The 17,533-nt window shown below is 59.0% G+C and overlaps 3 protein-coding genes across 5 annotated transcripts in view; all 3 read left to right on the top strand.

The window, feature by feature from the left end:
* Positions 1-6: 6 nt before the first annotated feature.
* On the top strand, positions 7-9,299 carry USF2 (upstream transcription factor 2, c-fos interacting). 2 transcript variants are annotated; one of them, XM_046681272.1, is made up of 10 exons: positions 7-79; positions 345-391; positions 492-610; positions 741-941; positions 1,366-1,516; positions 1,626-1,713; positions 2,013-2,071; positions 8,186-8,280; positions 8,443-8,571; positions 8,660-9,299. In XM_046681272.1, exons 1-10 carry the CDS (start codon positions 18-20, stop codon positions 8,747-8,749), a joined length of 1,041 nt encoding a protein of 346 aa, XP_046537228.1. In that variant the 5' UTR covers positions 7-17; the 3' UTR covers positions 8,750-9,299. The 2 variants fall into 2 exon arrangements, with proteins under 2 accessions (XP_046537228.1, XP_046537229.1); XM_046681273.1 differs by lacking the exon at positions 741-941.
* A 2,200-nt stretch (positions 9,300-11,499) lies between these two features.
* HAMP (hepcidin antimicrobial peptide) lies at positions 11,500-13,063 on the top strand. Its single transcript, XM_046681340.1, has 3 exons — positions 11,500-11,657; positions 12,666-12,734; positions 12,843-13,063. Exons 1-3 carry the CDS (start codon positions 11,571-11,573, stop codon positions 12,945-12,947), a joined length of 261 nt encoding a protein of 86 aa, XP_046537296.1. The 5' UTR covers positions 11,500-11,570; the 3' UTR covers positions 12,948-13,063.
* Positions 13,064-17,342: 4,279 nt separating this feature from the next.
* MAG (myelin associated glycoprotein) overlaps positions 17,343-17,533 on the top strand; it is a 13,637-nt gene continuing 13,446 nt past the window's right edge. For both annotated transcript variants that reach the window (XM_046681182.1, XM_046681183.1), the window contains exon 1: positions 17,343-17,403. The gene's annotated coding sequence lies outside the window, so the exon portion shown is untranslated. The remainder of the gene's footprint in view (positions 17,404-17,533) is intronic.

The following is a 17,533-nucleotide window of genomic DNA, read 5'->3' as shown; positions in this document are numbered from 1 at the left end:
CCCGCCCCCACCCCCCCATGGACATGCTGGACCCGGGTCTGGATCCCGCTGCCTCGGCCACCCCTGCTGCCGCCGCCAGGTAAGGGCGCCGGCCCGCCGCGCCCCCGCGCGCCCTGGCCCCGGCCCTTCGGCCTGGCGGCCGGGCCGCCATGATCCCGAGCGGCCGCCGGGCCCGGCTCAAAATGGAGGCCGAGAGGGAGGGGGGCCCGGCGCGTGGCGCCCCCGGCCCCGGGTCCCGGGGTGCCGCAGCCCAGGCCGGGCCGGGCGGACGGGGGCCGTGCACCGGGGCGGAGGGGCGGGTGTGCGGGGCCGCTGACCCCCTCCTCTCCGCGTCCTCCCGGCAGTCACGACAAGGGACCCGAGGCAGAGGAGGGCGTCGAGCTGCAGGAAGGTGAGTGCTCGCGGGTCCGCCGCGCCCCGGCCTGCGCCCGGGGGCCGGGGGCGCCCCGCCCGCGCCCCCGCTGACCATGCCCCTACCCCGCCGGCTGCAGGCGGGGACGGCCCGGGGGCGGAGGAGCAGACGGCGGTGGCCATCGCCAGCGTCCAGCAGGCGGCGTTCGGCGACCACAACATCCAGTACCAGTTCCGCACAGAGAATAATGGAGGACAGGTGAGGCCGCGGGCCGGAGCCGGCGGCGAGCGCGGGGCTGAGCGAGGGGCTGCGGGCGGGCTGGGAGGGGCGCAGACCCGGCCCCTGCCTGGGCCCCAGCGCGGTCTCGCTGCTCTGCCGCCCCCTGCAGGTGACATACCGCGTAGTCCAGGTGACTGATGGTCAGCTGGACGGCCAGGGCGACACAGCAGGCGCCGTCAGTGTGGTGTCTACGGCTGCTTTCGCGGGGGGGCAGCAGGCTGTGACCCAGGTGGGTGTGGATGGGGCAGCCCAGCGCCCTGGCCCCGCTGCTGCCTCTGTGCCCCCAGGTCCCGCAGCGCCCTTCCCACTGGTAGGTGCCCAGCAACTCCTGGGGGGATGGAGAGGGGTCACTGACTTTGCTCTTGGGGATCCCCAGGCGATGGGTCAGGCGGGACGCAGATGCTGCCTTCAGGCCCTCAGGCCGTGTGGGTCAGATCCCTGCTTTGCGCGGTGAAACTTGGGGCAAGATTTTTGGAATGTCATTTTTGTTTCTGTAAAGTGGGGATGATGGTAACAGGAAATCTCTTAAACGTAGAAGTGGATCAGGTCGCTAAGTGGTTGCTGAGTATCTTCCCAGTTCCAGGGCTATGTGAGACACAGGGCAGAGTGGCACATACAGAGGGGGTCGCCACCCGCCGTAGAGAATGCAATAGATGTCATCCAGGGCAGCAATGGGTGGATGGGTTGGGGTGCAGAGATGGCTGAGGATGGCCTCTGTGTCCTCCTCCTGCCAGGCTGTGATCCAGAATCCTTTCAGCAATGGCGGCAGCCCCGCCGCTGAGGCTGTCAGTGGGGAGGCACGATTTGCCTATTTCCCTGCGTCCAGTGTGGGGGATACCACGGCTGTGTCGGTACAGACCACAGACCAGAGCTTGCAGGCCGGAGGTAACAGGAGGGGGAGGCAGGGGACACAACAGGCCTCGCAGGCGGGGAAGCCCACAGCCAGTTCCAACTGCGCCCCTAGTTTCGGCACTGACCCCTGCTCTGCCTGTAGGCCAGTTCTACGTCATGATGACGCCCCAGGATGTGCTTCAGACAGGAACGCAGAGGACGATCGCACCCCGGACACACCCCTACTCCCCGTACGTGCAGGAGACCTGCTCTCAGGATCAGGGGACACTGGGAGGGCCTGCACAGAGGACGTGCAGGGGCTCCAGGAAGGGGAGGTTTTCTGGAAGCAGAGCCAAGCAGTTGAGCACACAGCAGGCAGTCGGTGTATTTTTTCGTCTGTTTCTGCTTGTCTGGTGTTAATAGTATCTTCATTTCTGTTCTTCTGCATATGGATTTATCTGACAAAGATAATTTTCAGGTCTGATTCCTTAGGAAACGTTTGGGCAGACGAGACCCAAGATAACACGTGCTCATTTTTTCCCACTTCCAGGAAAATTGATGGAACCAGAACACCACGGGATGAAAGAAGGAGAGCTCAGCACAACGAGGGTAAGGTCAAGGCAGAGCTCCTGGGTCCACAGGCACAGCCAGGCCTGGGGCTCGGAGTCACAGATCACCAAGCGTGCTGCAGGCCATGAGAGGTGTTTGTTGAATGCTAGAAAAGTAGAAACGGGTCAGGGGAAGTTCATTATCAGGAACACATGGGCAGGAGGTGTGATCCGGGGTGTGTCTTGTCATCCTGGCTGGTGATTTTGAGTTAGTGGCCGCCATCTAAATGGCGAATTTCATATTCACTGGGTTTTCTCTACTTCTTGAAGAATTGGGTTGATCTGCCTCACGTGGACCCGCGTTTCCGTGTGGCAGCTGTTGTGCTCGATTCCCTCCTTCTCTGGCCGCCTGGCTTGCAGAAGTTGCTCTGGTCTGATAGGGAGCCCCTATGGGGCTGAACTGCAGGTGGCTGTGCCCTGGCTGATGCTGGAGTATCCTGCCCTTCCCAGAAACACCGCCTCCCAGTCTAAAGTGCTCTTGGCTCTCCATGCTGTTCCCTAGTGCCGTCGCCCACCCCACCCCCACCCTCCCAACCCCTGCCCCCAGTCAGTAGCCACTGCAGTGGGCATAGCAGCACGCGAGTCTGGAGGAACACTTACACACCTTTGCAGGAGATATTTCCTGAAGGTGGACTCCGGGCTGGGCAGCTTGTGTCCTGTGCCAGGTGTGGGGCCTGGTCCCGTGTGTCAAGGAGGCTGGTGTCTGGCTCGGCCCTGACCGGGGGATCAGATGACACTTCCCCAGGGAGGTGGCCTTTGGGAGTGCCTGTCGGGCAGAATGGAGCACAGGCTGCAGAGTGGAGTGGAGTGGAGTTACTTCAGGGAGCTGGTGTGGTGGTGGCAGAAGTTCCACGTGCAGTGCTTTGGAGGGGAGCCAGGAGGCTAAGGAAGGCCTGGAGTGTCAGCTGAGGCCCCAGCGTCCTGAGGTGTTTGGTGGGGCGGGCCTGTGCAGCCTCCCGTGACCTAGCATCTCCCTGAGCTCAGGCGTTCGTTCAGCACATTCCTGCTGGCCCAGCCCCTGGGCCAGGCCCTCAGGTGCAGCGAGGTCTTGGTGCTCAGTGTTCGTTCTGGCGGCAGAGACAGAAACACACAAAGCTATATTGGTGACGTCAGGTGGTGTAAGTCACAGGGAGGAAGCAGCTCAGGCCGTGTAGGAGAAGGAGACGCATGGCGGCAGGATGCTCCATGGGCTGAGGCCCGAATGGGCCAGCCCAGTGTCTGGGGCAGAGTCCCAGACAGAGGGACAAGCAAGGCCCACAGCAGGCCTTGAAGCAGAGCAGAATTCAGGAAAGGGCAGAGGAAGTTGGCGGAGTTGCGGGAGGGCTGGCCAGTGCTGGATCACACGGGGCCTCGCAGGAGGCCCTTCCAGCGTCCCTGCTCCTGGGTTTTTAGGCCATTTTGTGGGGCAGCCAGCAGAGGGGCTTGTGTGCAGAGGCTGGATGGTAAGGCTGGGACACCAGAGGCTGGGAAGGTCGGAGGTGACCGTGGATGTTGGGCCAGAGATAGGACTCGGAGTGGGAGGGCTGCGGGAGAAGAGCCCAAGGCTGCAAATTGGGGTATTGTGATGAGGTCAGGGGGGTTTGAAGGGCGGGGTGTGTCCGAGCCTCGTGGGTTTGTGGGGCTGTGGTCGGCTTCCCGGGCAGGAAGACCTGAGGCTGGCTCTGTCTCTGCACCTGTTTGGTCCTTTGGATCGGTGTTGGCCTGACAACCGCTGAGGCTCATGGCGAGGCTTCAGTGAGTTGAGGTGTCTGAGCCGCCAGCAGTGTGGCGTGCCAGCCACTGTGACTGCAGTAAACCACACGGGGGTCCCGCCCAGCCTCCCACCCGCTCTCTCTCTGCCTCTCACTGGACTCATCCACCCAAGACAGTCTTGATCTTCGCATCCTGCCAAGAGCAGTCTTCCTCGTGACCTTGCCCCCACCCCACCCTACCTCCTAACCTGCAGTGTGTGACCCACCCTCTGCCCAGCCCTCCTGTTCCCTGGGCAGTCTGGCTCACTTCTCTGCCGAAAAGTCTCCGTTTAAGGTCACCCGTGATGACCTCATTGCCAAATCCGCTGGCTTCTTTCCCTGTGTGTGCTCCAAGCATCTGACCCTGCCTGTTCCTCCTTTCGGGAATGTTCCTTCTGCCCTCCCCACTCTGATTCTGCTTCCCGGCCTGCTCCTCGGGGCCCCGGGGAGCTTGTTAACGCTCAGGGTCTCCAGGGCCATCCTCAGAGGTTCTGAGTGGGCAGGTCAGGGAGGCCCAGGTGTCTGTAGTTCAGCAAGTGCCCCAAGTTCTTCACAGTGGGCAGAGCTGGGGAGCCGCTTCGCCTGTTGGTGTTTCGTAGGGTCTGGTCCCCTGTTCCGTTGGCCTCAGGAGAGTGAAACGTAAGGCCCAGGGGTGGTCAGTATCCCCAAACCCTGTCCGCAGCTGTAGTGTTCGTCATCCTCTGGGTCTGTTGGCTTTCTCCAGAAGAAAGTCTGTGACTCTGAGAAGGTGGGCACTGTCACACGCTGTCTGCCCGGGCTTCTCCCGCACCCTGAGTGCCACCAGCGTGCAAATCTGCGCTTCTGTTCCGTGCTCCTCTCTTGAACATCAGGCCCGTATTTTGAACTGCCCATTCTGAATCTCTATTTCTGGGTGTCCTTGAGACATCTGAAACTCAGCCTGTCCAAGCAGGAGCTGCTGTCCCCCGCCGCCAAGGTTTCCGTGCAGCGTTTCTCTTTTCAGAGCAGCGGAGGCGCCCCTGCCACAGTTACCCAAGCCGGAGACGAAGGCCAGGGCGCCGTCGACTGCCATCTTCTCCTTCCGTCACACCCGCAAGCCCTGAGACTCTGTGCCCAAGTGGACTTGTCAGCTTCTTGTTCCTCCTTTTCCCCCTTTCCCACACTTTCTTGGTACCACAGGAGCCCATCTCTGGGTCACAAACTCGGGGGCCTGGGGGAGTGAGAACACTTGGTTGTCAGAAGGGACACACGGGGCCCCACGGTGAAGGGGGCCCACGAGTCCCGCTGGAGGGCGGCCTTGCAGCGCCAGCTCCGTGCTGCCAGGTCAGAACTGGGGCCGCTGTTGCCAGAACCTCGAGAAACTGGAAATCCAGATCTTCATGTGAAATCTGATTTTTCAGTGCCGGATGGAATTGCTTTTCCTGTTTCATTAGTTTGCACTCTTAATGTTACTTTCATACCTTCTACTTTGGGTTTAATTTTCTGGGTTTTTTCCCCTAGTTTTTTAAGATGATTTTGAACCTTTCTTTTTTCCTAACACAAGCCTTTCTAGTCACAAACTTCGCGCTGAGGCTGCATTACCTATGTCCCGTTTGGATGGGTTTTCCCAATTGTCCTTGTGATTTCTTCTTTGGCTCATGGGTTATTTAAAAGTGTGTTGCGTAACTTCCAAACATTTGTGGGTTTTCTGGATATCCTTTTGTTATTGACTTTTAATTTAGTTCTGTTGTGATCAGAAGCATACTCTCTATAGTTTCAGTTCCTTGAAATTTACTGAATTTAATTTAGTTTACGGGCCCAAATACCGTCTGTCTCGGTGTCGGTTTCCGTGGGCCCTGGAACAGCACACGTGTCTGCTGCCGCTGCGTGTGCCATGTCCCTCCGCGTCAGCGAGGTCGATTTGGCTGACGGCATTCTGGTTTGTCTCCTGATTTTTTGTCTCCTTGTTGTATCAGCTACTGAGAGAGGAGTGTTGATGTCTCCAACCGCATTTGTGGCTTTGTCCATTTCTCCCTTCGGTCCTGGCAGATTTGGCTTCTAAATTGTGTTTTGATGTCACGTGGGTGTAACTGAAGCACTTCTGTGAAATGGACGTGGCCTTGGTCCTAGCTGGTCGTCTATTTCAAATGTACCGACGTGGTCTTCCCAGCCCTGGGCCTGAACCTTGCAGCTGCTCAGTGAAAGGCCCAGGCTCAGGGCCGGCACCCTGGGGGCAGAGACGAGGTCTAGACTCGCTGGCAGGGCAGTCAGGGCCTTCACAGCCTCTTCTGCCACTGCGCTCCTCTCTCCCCCTAGAATTTCTGGGGTCTTGCCACCTGTCTGCCCAGTGCCCCTCCCCTCGGACACCAGCCCCATGTTTCCTTCGTAAGTCTTTCTCTGAAGATAGACCCAGCCCGCTTTCATACAGAGGTCAGCACTCCGCCCTGGCCTTCCCCAGGCGCCTGGCACCATCATCAGGGGGCATATATCCTTTAGTGTCAGTGTGCCCTGTTCATGTGCCTGTCACAGTGGTGCCAGCAGGACTGACGAGCCCACCGTGGACTCTGGCCTTGTGGGGTGCCCAGCACACAGTAGGGCAGGCAGTACGTTTTTACAAAGTAAATGTAAACTGAAGCTGCACCACACACCCGCCCCCGTCCCCTGGTGGTTGGGAATGAGGAGTATGCATGAGTTGCAGCTGCGATGGAGCCCAGGCAGTGTAGGGCTGCCGAGCGGGGAGAAGGACACCAGGGAGCCCCGTGCTGTCAGCTTCCTCAGGTCAATCCTTGGGGGTGGAGCATGCGGCCGAGGGACACAGTGGGCCATGCCGCCAGGCCTGCGCTGGACTCTTAGCTCTGCTGCTGCTTGTGGCCACAGAGTTTCCAAAGATCATAAGACGTGGCTGTCCTCACTGGGAGGGTTCAGCTCACCCCGACAGCAATGGGGCCCAGGTTTGGGCAAGAGAGGAGAGCGAGGACCAGGGAGTAGGAGAGTGCGCGTAGGAGGGTGTTGTCACCCAGGGCCCAGTGGGGGCCCTTGGAGGTGGAGAAGGGGTGGTCAGCAATGAATAGACAAAACCAGGTGCCGAGAGAAGGCAGTGGCACGTGCCTGGTAGTGGCCAGCTGCATTCCTTAAAGGAACAGCGGGGTCCAGGGGTAGGCTGGCCTCACAGGACCGAGGGGTAGGGCGTGCTTCTGGCCCACTCTCCTTTCTCACTCTCACTTGGAGCCTTCCCCCAGTCTCCCAGCAGTGCCGCCCAACCCTGGGAAAAGACTGCTTTGCCCTCCTTTCCAAATCCCACCACACGCCCAGGCCCCTGTCTTCCACTGACACCGCCTGCATTTGTCTGCGCACTGTCCTGGAAGGGGGATGAGGGTGTGGGGTGAGAGCTGGGGGTGACTGGGCTTTCCTGGGCGTTCCCACCAGTGCCTGGGACTCTGCCTGGCTGGGCAGGGAGGGCTGGGACGGTTTCGCTTCAGGGGGCCCCCAGCCAGGGTCTCAGCTCTGGTGCCCGCAGACCCCAGGCAGCTGTCATGAGGTCGTGATGTGAGCCAGATGAGGCGCCAGAGAGAAGACACATGCCCTGTCTGAAGGGGGCAGTGGCCACTCAGCTCAGCTGACAGTGAGATTATGGCGTTTTAGGAAATGAAATCACAAATCTGGATTTTTCAAGTAAAATCTTCCATTAGTTTGCCATGCTGGCATTCTAGGTGGGGTTCATGCTGTTCCTGTGTGCCCCAGTACCCGGGTGGGCCAGGCCCCTGAGAGCCACGTGCGCCAGCCGGGGGAGCTGGGACTGGCTGCTGGGCCTGGAGAAGGGTTTGCAGGGGTGAGCCACTGTCACACTGATCTTAAAGATGAAGAGGAGAGCAGAATCCAGGACCAGGGCTCTGGGGAGACACGAGGACTGTGGAGAGTCACATGCAGGGCCTGTGGGGACCAGGGAGGGGCACCCGGGGCCTGTGTAGAGGGGCCTCTGGCCTGTCCCTCCTTCCCAGGAACTCATGTCCACTGAAGCTACAACTCCAGTTTTCAAAAGATGCCAATTATTATGTGAAATTGTGTGACTTTTAAGTTTTATTTATTTATTTAAAGTTTTATTATTCTTTTATTTATTTATTTTTAATCTCAGATTTTTAAAAATATGCTGGGTGGATAAACAAAATGAACCCAGTCCCCAGATTCTGCTCTTGGGGTGTGTGGCCCTCGAGGGTGAGGATTTCTTTGTTCCTCTTGAGAAGCGGTGCGAAGCAGGCATGGAGGCAGCTGCCTGTGCTTGGTCTGCGCTTGCCGGCACTGTGACCTGGGCAAGGCCCGTGCTGTGCCTCAGCGACCGTGGGTCTCACCTTCTCCCTCGGGATGTACATGGCCCGGGTGCCCAGGAAGGGATGTGAACCCAGCCGTCTTTATCCCTGTTGTTCCTACAGTGGAGCGGAGGCGGAGGGACAAGATCAACAACTGGATCGTCCAGCTTTCAAAAATCATTCCAGATTGTAACGCAGACAATAGCAAGACGGGAGCGGTGAGTGCCCCTGGCCCCCCTGGCCCTCAGTGCTGCCCAGGGCCCAGTCCCCCAGCCCCGTCCAGAAAGGCTGCCTGACGGCTGGGCGCAGGCAGTGTCTTGGGCTGAGCCAGCGGGCAGGGGCCAGCGGGCAGTGCTGGCTCATGCTCTGCCCACCCCCAGAGCAAAGGAGGGATCCTGTCGAAGGCTTGCGACTACATCCGCGAGCTGCGCCAGACCAACCAGCGCATGCAGGAGACCTTCAAGGAGGCCGAGCGGCTGCAGATGGACAATGAGCTCCTGAGGCAGCAGGTGGGTGCCAGGACCAGAAGCTGGGGGACCCAGGAGCCCCCAGGGGCGGCGAGCCAGCCCCTGCTCCTTGTCCCTGTCGTGCCTGCAGATCGAGGAGCTGAAGAATGAAAACGCCGTGCTCCGCGCCCAGCTGCAGCAGCACAACCTGGAGATGGTGGGCGACAGCACGCGGCAGTGACGCCCGCCCGCCGTGCTGCCGGCCCCGGCTGTCCCCTTCCCCAGCCCTTAGCACAGAGAGGGACACATGCCCCTCCCCCAGCTGCGTTTTTTTATAGTAGATTTTTAACAAAAACGGGGAGAAATCATGCATTTCTGTGGATAAGCGCGCACCGCTCTCCTCGACGTGGAAATGAGATCCTCCCTGCCCCGTCTGTCTCCTCCCGTCTTCTGGCCCCACCAAGCCCGAGCCCCGTACTTCTAGCGGCTCCCCTGGAGGCGAGGGAGGAGGCGAGCCCTGCCACATCCCGCTGCCTCCCCGATCTCTGGAGCTACTGAGACAGGGTGCTTACGGGAAGGGAGGGAGCCTGTGGGAGGCCATCCCTGGGGCCTAGGCCTAAGCAGGGGGGCCACGTCCCACCCCACCTCTTGTTTCTGGATCCCTGCTCCCCTTTGGGTGTGTGTGTGTGTGTGTTTTAATTTTCTTTATGGAAAAATGGACAAAAAAATAGAGAGAGAGAGAGAGAGGTATTTAACTGCAATAAACTGGCCCCATGTGGCCCCGCCTTGTCCTTCTGTGTATCTGTTGATCTCAGGTGTTGGGAGGGGGCCCGGGGTCTGGGCAGGGCCCCAGCTGTGGTGTCCGTGGCTGTGTCCCAGCCCTGCGGCCCTGCATCACTGGTGTCCAGTCTGGTTGGATGGGTGGAGGAGTAAAGTAGGGAATATCCTCTTGGAGGCCCCAGGTGTGCATATTGGTGTGGGGGGAGGGGAGCCGGGGTCAGGGACATGTCCCATGTTTTTGGAGGAGAGGCTGGGGTCTCCCATGTCACCAGTTCTTCAAAACAGAACTGGCTCCTGGCCGTATGCTTTGGGGTTGCAGCCCTCCCCTCTACAGCAGCCAATGGTGGGCCTGGCCTTGAGCCCCCCACCCCCAGGAAGGGCAGATGGCCAGGCGGCCAGGCTTGGCCCGTCAGCCTGTCGCCTTGCACCGCAGCTCTGGCGCCTGTGCTGTGACCCCTGCCCCTGGCTGATGATGAAACCTGGCCTGAGCCGAGATGCAGTGGTGCCTGGCAGTGCTGGGGGATGCTGTGGCGTCTCCTGGGCCCAGCGTGCAGCACTTCCTGCAGGTCACCTCCTCCCGCAGCCCTGTGCAGCTCCCTCCGCTCCCAGGGTCCAGGCCTGCTGGGCCGACCACCCTGCGGAGCTCTCCACCTTGCCCCACCCCAGATGCCCCCAGCTGGGCTCTTCTCTCTGAGAGCCCTGTCTCCTTTTCCCGGCCCTTCCTCTGTAGCCATCTCTGAATGAGGGAGTGTGTGGCAGGTGGAGCTGCGTTGGACGAAATGGGGAGGCAGGTGCCAGGGGACACCCCGCCTTGTGGTTTTGAGTGGGTCCTGGCAGCGGTTCCAGGCCGGGAAGAAGTGTCCATTCCTCAGCAGCATCATCCCCAGGCTCCAGTGATGGGTTGACACTGGATGGCCCTAGAGTGAGTCAGGGCAGCAAAATGGCCAGAGGACCCTCTCTGGAGTCAAGGTGGGCGCTTCCTCTGGGCTGTGTGCACCCTAAGATGCTTCGGGAAGTGGACAGGAATGAGGCTGCCACAGTCAGGCAGCTGGGGTTCATCTCCTCATCGAGTGGTGTCCTGGGAAACCTGCTCTCCAAGAAAAAGAGCCCTGGTTTGTGGTGTTGGCCCATGTCTGTGGCGTGAATACTCCCACCACTGCTGGTTCCAAGGTACCAACACAAGGCTGCTGGATGTGGAGTTGGGGTGAGCTGTGCACGGTGAGCTCCGCTGAGCCAAGAAGAGCCAGCTCCAGCACACCCCACTGTGCCCTCCCGTGTCTCGGGGAGGCGGGAAGCCTGGTGACGAGAGCACAGGCCACAGAGTCGGGCTGCCAAGGCTGGAATCCCAGCTCTGCCTCTGGCTGAGCGAGCTTGGGCAGTGCCCCGATCTCTGCCTTTGGTCCCCCTGTAAAGTGAAGAAAACGAGTCTCCGGGGTGGGCGGGGTGGGTTCCGAAGAGGGACAGGGTCTGGGAAGCCAGGCCTCAGGTCGGTGGCTGAGAAGGCAGTGATGGACCCCGGACCCAGAGCAGATCCCTGCAGGCCACAGCCGCTCAGACGAGGGGTGGCCCAGGCTGAATTAGTGCAAAGTGAGTCACAACATCTGCTGGCAGCCAAGACGCAGCTGTCAGATGTCAGCAGGACTACTCCTGCCATCTTGTACGGTCCAGAGTTCACAGGAGCATTTTCCAGATACAGGGCCACATCTGATACTCAGGTTCTGGTCCTTAGAAAACATCCCACATGTGCCAACACCAACTCCTGCGTCTGGCTGCTGGTGTCCCCACCAGAACCTATGCACGTGCGACAAGAACCTGAAGCAGTGGGAATTGTGCCAGGCACCCCTGAGGGCCCAGTGAGTGACAGCCACCCTCCACATGAATGGGGACGTCAGGGACAGGTGGGGAATTGCTCCTGCTCATGGACCTGTTCAGCTTCTGCAGCCAAAGGGGGAGTCTTTCTGGGAACAACAGGGTGATGTCAGGTTGGGGAAAGTTTCTCAGGTGGCTGGCAGAGGCATGTGTCTGCAGCCCCGTCTGCCCCACCCCCTGGACACACCTCTGCTGGCTGAGGGTGACACAACCCTGTTCCCTGTCTCTCTGTTCCCGCTTATCTCTCCCGTCTTTTCGGCGCCACCACCTTCTTGGAAATGAGTTAGGGCAAAGGGGAGGGGGCTTACTACCCCCACCTCCCCCAGTAGGCAGCATAAAAGCAACAGAAACCGGGCCCCAGACACCAGCGCAAGTCCTGGACACCAAAGCAGGACAGCCAGACGGACGACACTATGGCTCTGAACACAAACATCCGGGCTGCCTGCCTCCTGCTCCTTCTCCTGGCCAGCCTGACCAGTGGCTCGGTTCTTCCACACCAGGTGAGAGCCCGTGGGGTCTGGCACAGCAGGGTGGCCAGGACTGGAGAGCCAGGCCCCGGGAGGGGACTGCTGACGGCAGCCGGGGAGCCCTCCGCACTGCACAGAGCTCAGCGCAGGGAAAGCGGGACCAGGTGGCTGCTTAAAGTACAGAGGTGGGGTCCCGAGGGGCAGAGACTGGGGGCCCCGCTCTAACGCCACAGCTATTTATGGAGTACCTCCTCTGAAGTCCTAGTCCAGACGGTGGGGATCAAGCTGTGAACAAGGTAGATGAGAGAAGAATTTTGCTCTCATGGAGCTTACATCCTGGTCAGGGAATTAGTCAATGAACAATTAAAGCATAAATAAGATAACTGTGTTGAGTAAATGCCGTTCAGGAATAACATAAAAGATGGTGGTGGAGCGCCCACGGTGGGGGGCAGCTTTAGCTGGGATCAGGGCTGGTGGTCACGCAGGAGAGTCCTGTTAGAGAATGCTCTGTGCCCTATGACCTGGAGGAGAAGAGAAGAGGACAAGCGAAGCCCGAGGCGACGGTGAGCAGGGCATTATCGAGGACCAGGGTTTAGTGGGTGAAGCCGATGAACTTGGAGATGAGAGGGAGAGGGGTCACACCACGTCCCATGGGCAGCTGAGCAAAAACTGGTTTTCCTCCACAGCTGGGGAGCCCTGCAGGGTTTTCAAATGGAGAAAGCCACGATGGGGCTGACGAGGCGTAGGGAACGGATTCTAAGGGGCGAGACGCAGGGGGACTTGTCACGGACGGGCACTGGCATCCAGGCCAGGGAGGGTGATGTCCTGAGAAGGAGGGGCAGCTGTGGAGAGAGAAGGAGCCAGATCTAGGGCCATTGTAGGAAGAACTGCCCGTGGGAAGGTGAGAAAGGCCAGGAAGCCAGCCCCTCCTAGGACTCCCCCCGAGCCACGGGCGCCAGCTGCTCGGGGAGGAGCTGGGGTGAGGGCAAGTCTGAGGGCTCTGCCGGGCCCCTGCCATCCGCATATTCTTCTGCTTTCCAGACAAGGCAGCTCGCAGACCTCCAGACCCAGGACACAGCTGGAATGGCTGGAGCAGCGGCTGGCTTGATGGTGAGAGCACCTGAGCCTTCTGAACCCCCCTGCCCATCCCTGTGCCCAGGCCCGCTTGCTCTCCCTCCTTCCACAGCCCAGCCCGCTCACTCTCCCTTCTTTCCACAGCCTGGGCTCCACCAGCTAAGGAGGCGAGACACCCACTTCCCCATCTGCACCCTCTGCTGCGGCTGCTGTAACAAACAGAAGTGTGGCTGGTGCTGCAAGACCTGAGCCGTCCCGCCCTGCCCCGGGCCTCCCCTCCCTTCCTTATTTATTCCTGCTGCCTTCCAACGCTCGCTCGGTGAATGGTCTTGGAATAAAATGCTCGTTCTCTCTTGTTTTCCAAATCAGAGTGTCTGTTGCCCTTTCTCCCTGCCAAAGGCCTACGTTCTGTTCTGGCCCCTGCCCTCTGAGGGCCAGTCCCCGGTCGGGTGTGCAGGGTTGGTGTGTACAGGGGGCTGCAAGGAAGCCTGGTGAAGGAAATTTGATTTCTATTCATCTTCTTTCCTCACTTCAAAAGACCTATTTCTTTTCTTGGGGCTGGCCCCATGGCCTACTGGTTAAGTTCAGCGTGTTCCACGTCAGCAGCCCAGGTTTGGTTCCCCAGTGCGGACCCACACCACTCATCAGCCATACTGTGGTGGTGACCCACATAGAAAATAGAGGAAGATTGGCATGGATGTTAGCTCAGGGCTAACCTTCCTCAGCAAAACAAAACAAAAAGAAACAAAGAACAAGAAGAAAAGAAAAAAAAAACCCTGGAATTTATGTTGCAACAGCAGGAAATCAAAGTTTAACAAAGTTTCCTCTCCTTGAAGTCTTCTTGAAACAGGAGTAACAAATTCCAATGCCTGGCAAGTGTTCTCCAAGGAAGGTCTGGGGACACCTTCTGGGCTTCCGCAAGTGGAAGCCACTGCAACGTCCCTTGCCTTTTTCTCTTGTGAGCGTGCAGGGGAGACTTCCAGAGACTGTGACACGTGATGACATCATCACTCTGACGGCCAATGGATCGTGTGCTTGCTTATCTTGTGCTTTACCATTTTCCAAGTTTTGCTTTCTGTTACAATAAGTAACAATAGACACAGCCCACTTAAACAAGAGCTTTTTGGAGTCCTCAGTAATTCTGCAGAGTAGAAGGGGTCCTGGGACCAACAAGGCGGAGAACCACTGACCTTCCAGATGGGGCGGTTAGCGGTGGGGTGGTGGGTGTGCTTCACAGCAGCATCCGCAGCTGTATCTTCTCAGCAAGGACACACTTTGCACATGAGACACACAGAATACTGTCCACCTCCACAAGGAATTCGGCGCCTCCCCTTCTTCTCGAAAGCTATATTCCTCTCAATTTATCCGATTTCCCCCCTTTGGATGAAACAGAGAAACAAGATATATTCCCCTATCTTATTAGCCTGTAAGAAAACACGAGCATTAGCACGATGATAAAGGGCCTTGGCCATCTGGCCTCCGTGTCATGTGCAGATAGTGAGTGGGGAAGCTGGGGCCCCATCTAGAGGTGGCTGCCAGGCCCAAAGGCAGGCCAAACATGGACGGCTGGAGCTACTTTTCCAGAGAAGGTGCCGATCATTATTTTATGTGAAATTTCCTGATTTTTAAAATATTGGTAAGTGATTAAAGGAATTCGATTCTTTGAATCAACACTCTGTGAGCCAAGCTACACCCACCTGGGATCTGGGCTCATCCCCCACAAACTTCTACCTTCGGCCCCAGAATCCATGGGGGCTCTCCTCTGGGAAAGCTTCTCCTGGAGGAGACTGAAGTGGGGTCGGGGGAGGCAGATGGAGATCTTGGCCCCCTATTGGCGGCGGGATCTCACAGGCATCTTCTTCTGGCTCTGAAACCCCGCCCCTCATCTGTTAGAGGAGAGAAGCATCTCTCAGGACTCAGCTCCTCTGGCCGGGGCTGTTGAGCTGCTCAGTGTGGCGTGAGTGTGACATAGTTTTGGAAACCATCCAATGGCTCATCAGTATAAAGGGTCAGAATTGACAGGGACGGTGGAGGCCTCTCAGACTCCTCGGTAAATACCTGGGAGGCGGGCAACGTGAGATTCCTAATTACATTTCATGACCCGGAGTGCTCTTCTCTCATCTTAGTGAGTTCTCCAGGTGGTCCTAGAGACAAGAGGCAGAGGGACTCAGACTTCGGATTGCCCCCAGAGTCTGCTGGAGGGCCTGGCAAGATGCAGATGGCTGGAGCTCCCGACGCAGCAGATCTGAGGGGGGCCCTAGAGCCTGCGTTTCTAACAAGCTCCCAGGTGACACTGATGCTGCTGGCCGCCCCAGTCCCACACTTGAGGACTCCTGGTGGGAAGCCGCCAGTGCTGGCTGAGGGTAGCCAGTGCCTCCTGCGTGGTCGGAAGATGCAGCAGCTCTGCCTGAGAGCGTTAACCAGGCGGGCCTGAGTGCTCGATTCTGCTCCGAGATGAGTTTTGCTCAGTCTGCACAGTGTTTTAGGTAAAATTGGGCTAAAAATTAAGATATTTCCTGTAAAAATCTGAACTCCTGCTGTTAGGAGTTGAATGCTGTCCCTCAAAATTTATATGTTGAAGTCTTAACTGCCACGACCTCAGATGGGACCTGGTTTGGAGATAGAGTCTTTCCAGAGATAATCGAGTTAAAATGAGGTCATTGGGGTGGCCCTAATCCAACAGGACTGGTCTCCTTATAAACAGGGGGAATTTGGGCAGAGAGACCTGCATGCAGTGGAATGCCGTGTGAATGTGATGGTGGCTGTCTGGGAGCCAAGAAGAGAGGCCTGGAAAAGATCCCTCCCTCACAGCCCTCAGAAGGACGGACCCCGCCAACTTCATGACAGCAGATGTCTAGCCTCCAGACCTGTGGGGTAATCAATCTGGTTTTTAAGCCACTCAGAGAGCAGTACTTTGTCAGAGTGGCCACCACACCTGCCTGGTCTGGAAGGACGGGGCAGTCTGGCAGCCCTGCAGCTGGGCCCGAGTGTGGCTCCTCGCCTCAGGCCACGTGTGCTCCCCAGTCCTCCTGTGGTCTGGAGCCCCGAGATTCCAGACTCCAGTGAGAGTTGCCAGCTCTCTCTGTGGGACGCCCCCGCTGCGCCTCTGCCCCCCGTGACAGCCTTCTGTTCACACGTGGAGAGATGGACCTCACGCTGCACAGGCACACGACCTCGAGGCGGCTGGCACTGACGCTGAAGGCTGTGACATACGAGCACCCCAGGATCTCAGTCATGTCCTCCCCTGAAGCCCAGGCACCAGGCCCCCGTCTTCTCTGGGACCCAGGCGTTCAAGCCCCACCCGACTCTCAATGGGCCTTTGTCCCTGGCTGGGAAAGGCACGGGCAGAGTCTGACATCATGAAACCCGAGGTGGGGGTGGGACTCCCCTCCCCCTTCCTCCAGCCTTCTCTGACTCCTCACTCCCAGGGCTGAGGGATATCCCCGCCCCTCAACCCTCACCCTGCCGGGTTCTCCCTCGGGAGAAAGGACCCTCCCTCCTGCCCCATGCTGTGGCCTGAAGGAGGACAGAAGATGCCCTCGGAACAGCTCATGGTCAAACGACTACTCCCCTTAATCACACCACCACCAGCTCCCCCCACCACCTTGCAGAGGTTGTGACCAAAGGGAGGGACTGGGGTGGCAGGAGGGCCACTGTGGAGCACTCTCTGTGCACCAAGCACTATTCCAGAGACCCAGGTGAACGGGACAGACAGACAGGCGGACATGCAGAAAGCCTGCCCTCTGAGATCTCCCGCGCTGGTGGACAGCGCAGGTTGGCCAGCCCATGTGATGAGGACAGGACCAGGCAGCATTTAAATGGAGGGGCTTGGCCTGGAGAGAAGGGCAGGGTGGGCTTCCAGAGGAAGCGACATCCCAGCTGGGAGCCTGTGGCTGCAGTGGTGTGGGGGGTGGGCTGGGGCAGACAAGTGTTCCCAGAGGGAGGAGCGGTGCAAAGACCCCCAGTCAGAAGTGCCATGGGGGACCTGAGGAACACACTCAGGCCCCCGCTCTGCGTTTATGACCTAGCCCTGTGCCAGGAGCCATTCAACACGCAAGAGAGGTGGAGAAACGGCAGGCACGGTCCGGCCTCCCGGAGTCATGCTCTCAGGAGAGGAGACAGTCAATGCATAAGGTGGCTGCCCATGGCAAGGAGAGCCTAGAAGAAAACAGACCAGATGCCAGCCCTAAAGGTGACTCAGGGAAGTGACTCTAGAGAGGGTAGAGGTGACACTGAAGCCCAGAGTTGGAAGGTCTTGTCTCCTCCTCCTGCCCACACCGGCCTCTGTGGCCTCTCAGGACTGGAGTTAGACCTAATGTTGCCACCAAGATGCCCTAGACGCTGAGGACAACGCCTCTGCTTCTTGGCCACAGACTCCTAGAGACAGGAGCATGCCCTCCCAGGGCCCCAGAACCAGGGTGCACGGTGCTGGGGGAAGAGGAGCAAGTGAGGCAGTCGCCCCCCATCCCCTCCAGGAAGGAGCTAGTAGAACCCAGGCGTCAGGCTGCCCAGTTCCAGAGATGGTGACAAGGGCCCCTTTGTGCCCCCCTCCCCCAGGGACAGGGAGGAGCTGGGCCCTGGAGGCAGGCGGCCCCTGGCACCCAGGGGGGAGAGGAGGGGCTGGCAAGTGGGGGCCTAGACCCTGGGAGGCCAGGGAATGCGAGCTGGGCCGGCGGAGCAGAGGGTGCAGAAGCAAGAGCATCGAGTGAGTCCTGCAGCCGAGGGGGCCGGGGGATGGGGGAGAACAGAGGACCCGGGGATGGAGGAGAGCAGAGGACCCAGGGGCTGGGGGAGAGCAGAGGACCCGGGGATGGGGGAGAGCAGAGGACCCGGGG

The sequence above is a fragment of the Equus quagga genome, chromosome 13 (assembly GCF_021613505.1).
Source record: "Equus quagga isolate Etosha38 chromosome 13, UCLA_HA_Equagga_1.0, whole genome shotgun sequence".
Lineage (NCBI taxonomy): Eukaryota > Metazoa > Chordata > Mammalia > Perissodactyla > Equidae > Equus > Equus quagga.
This window is presented reverse-complemented; position numbering and strand designations above follow the sequence as displayed.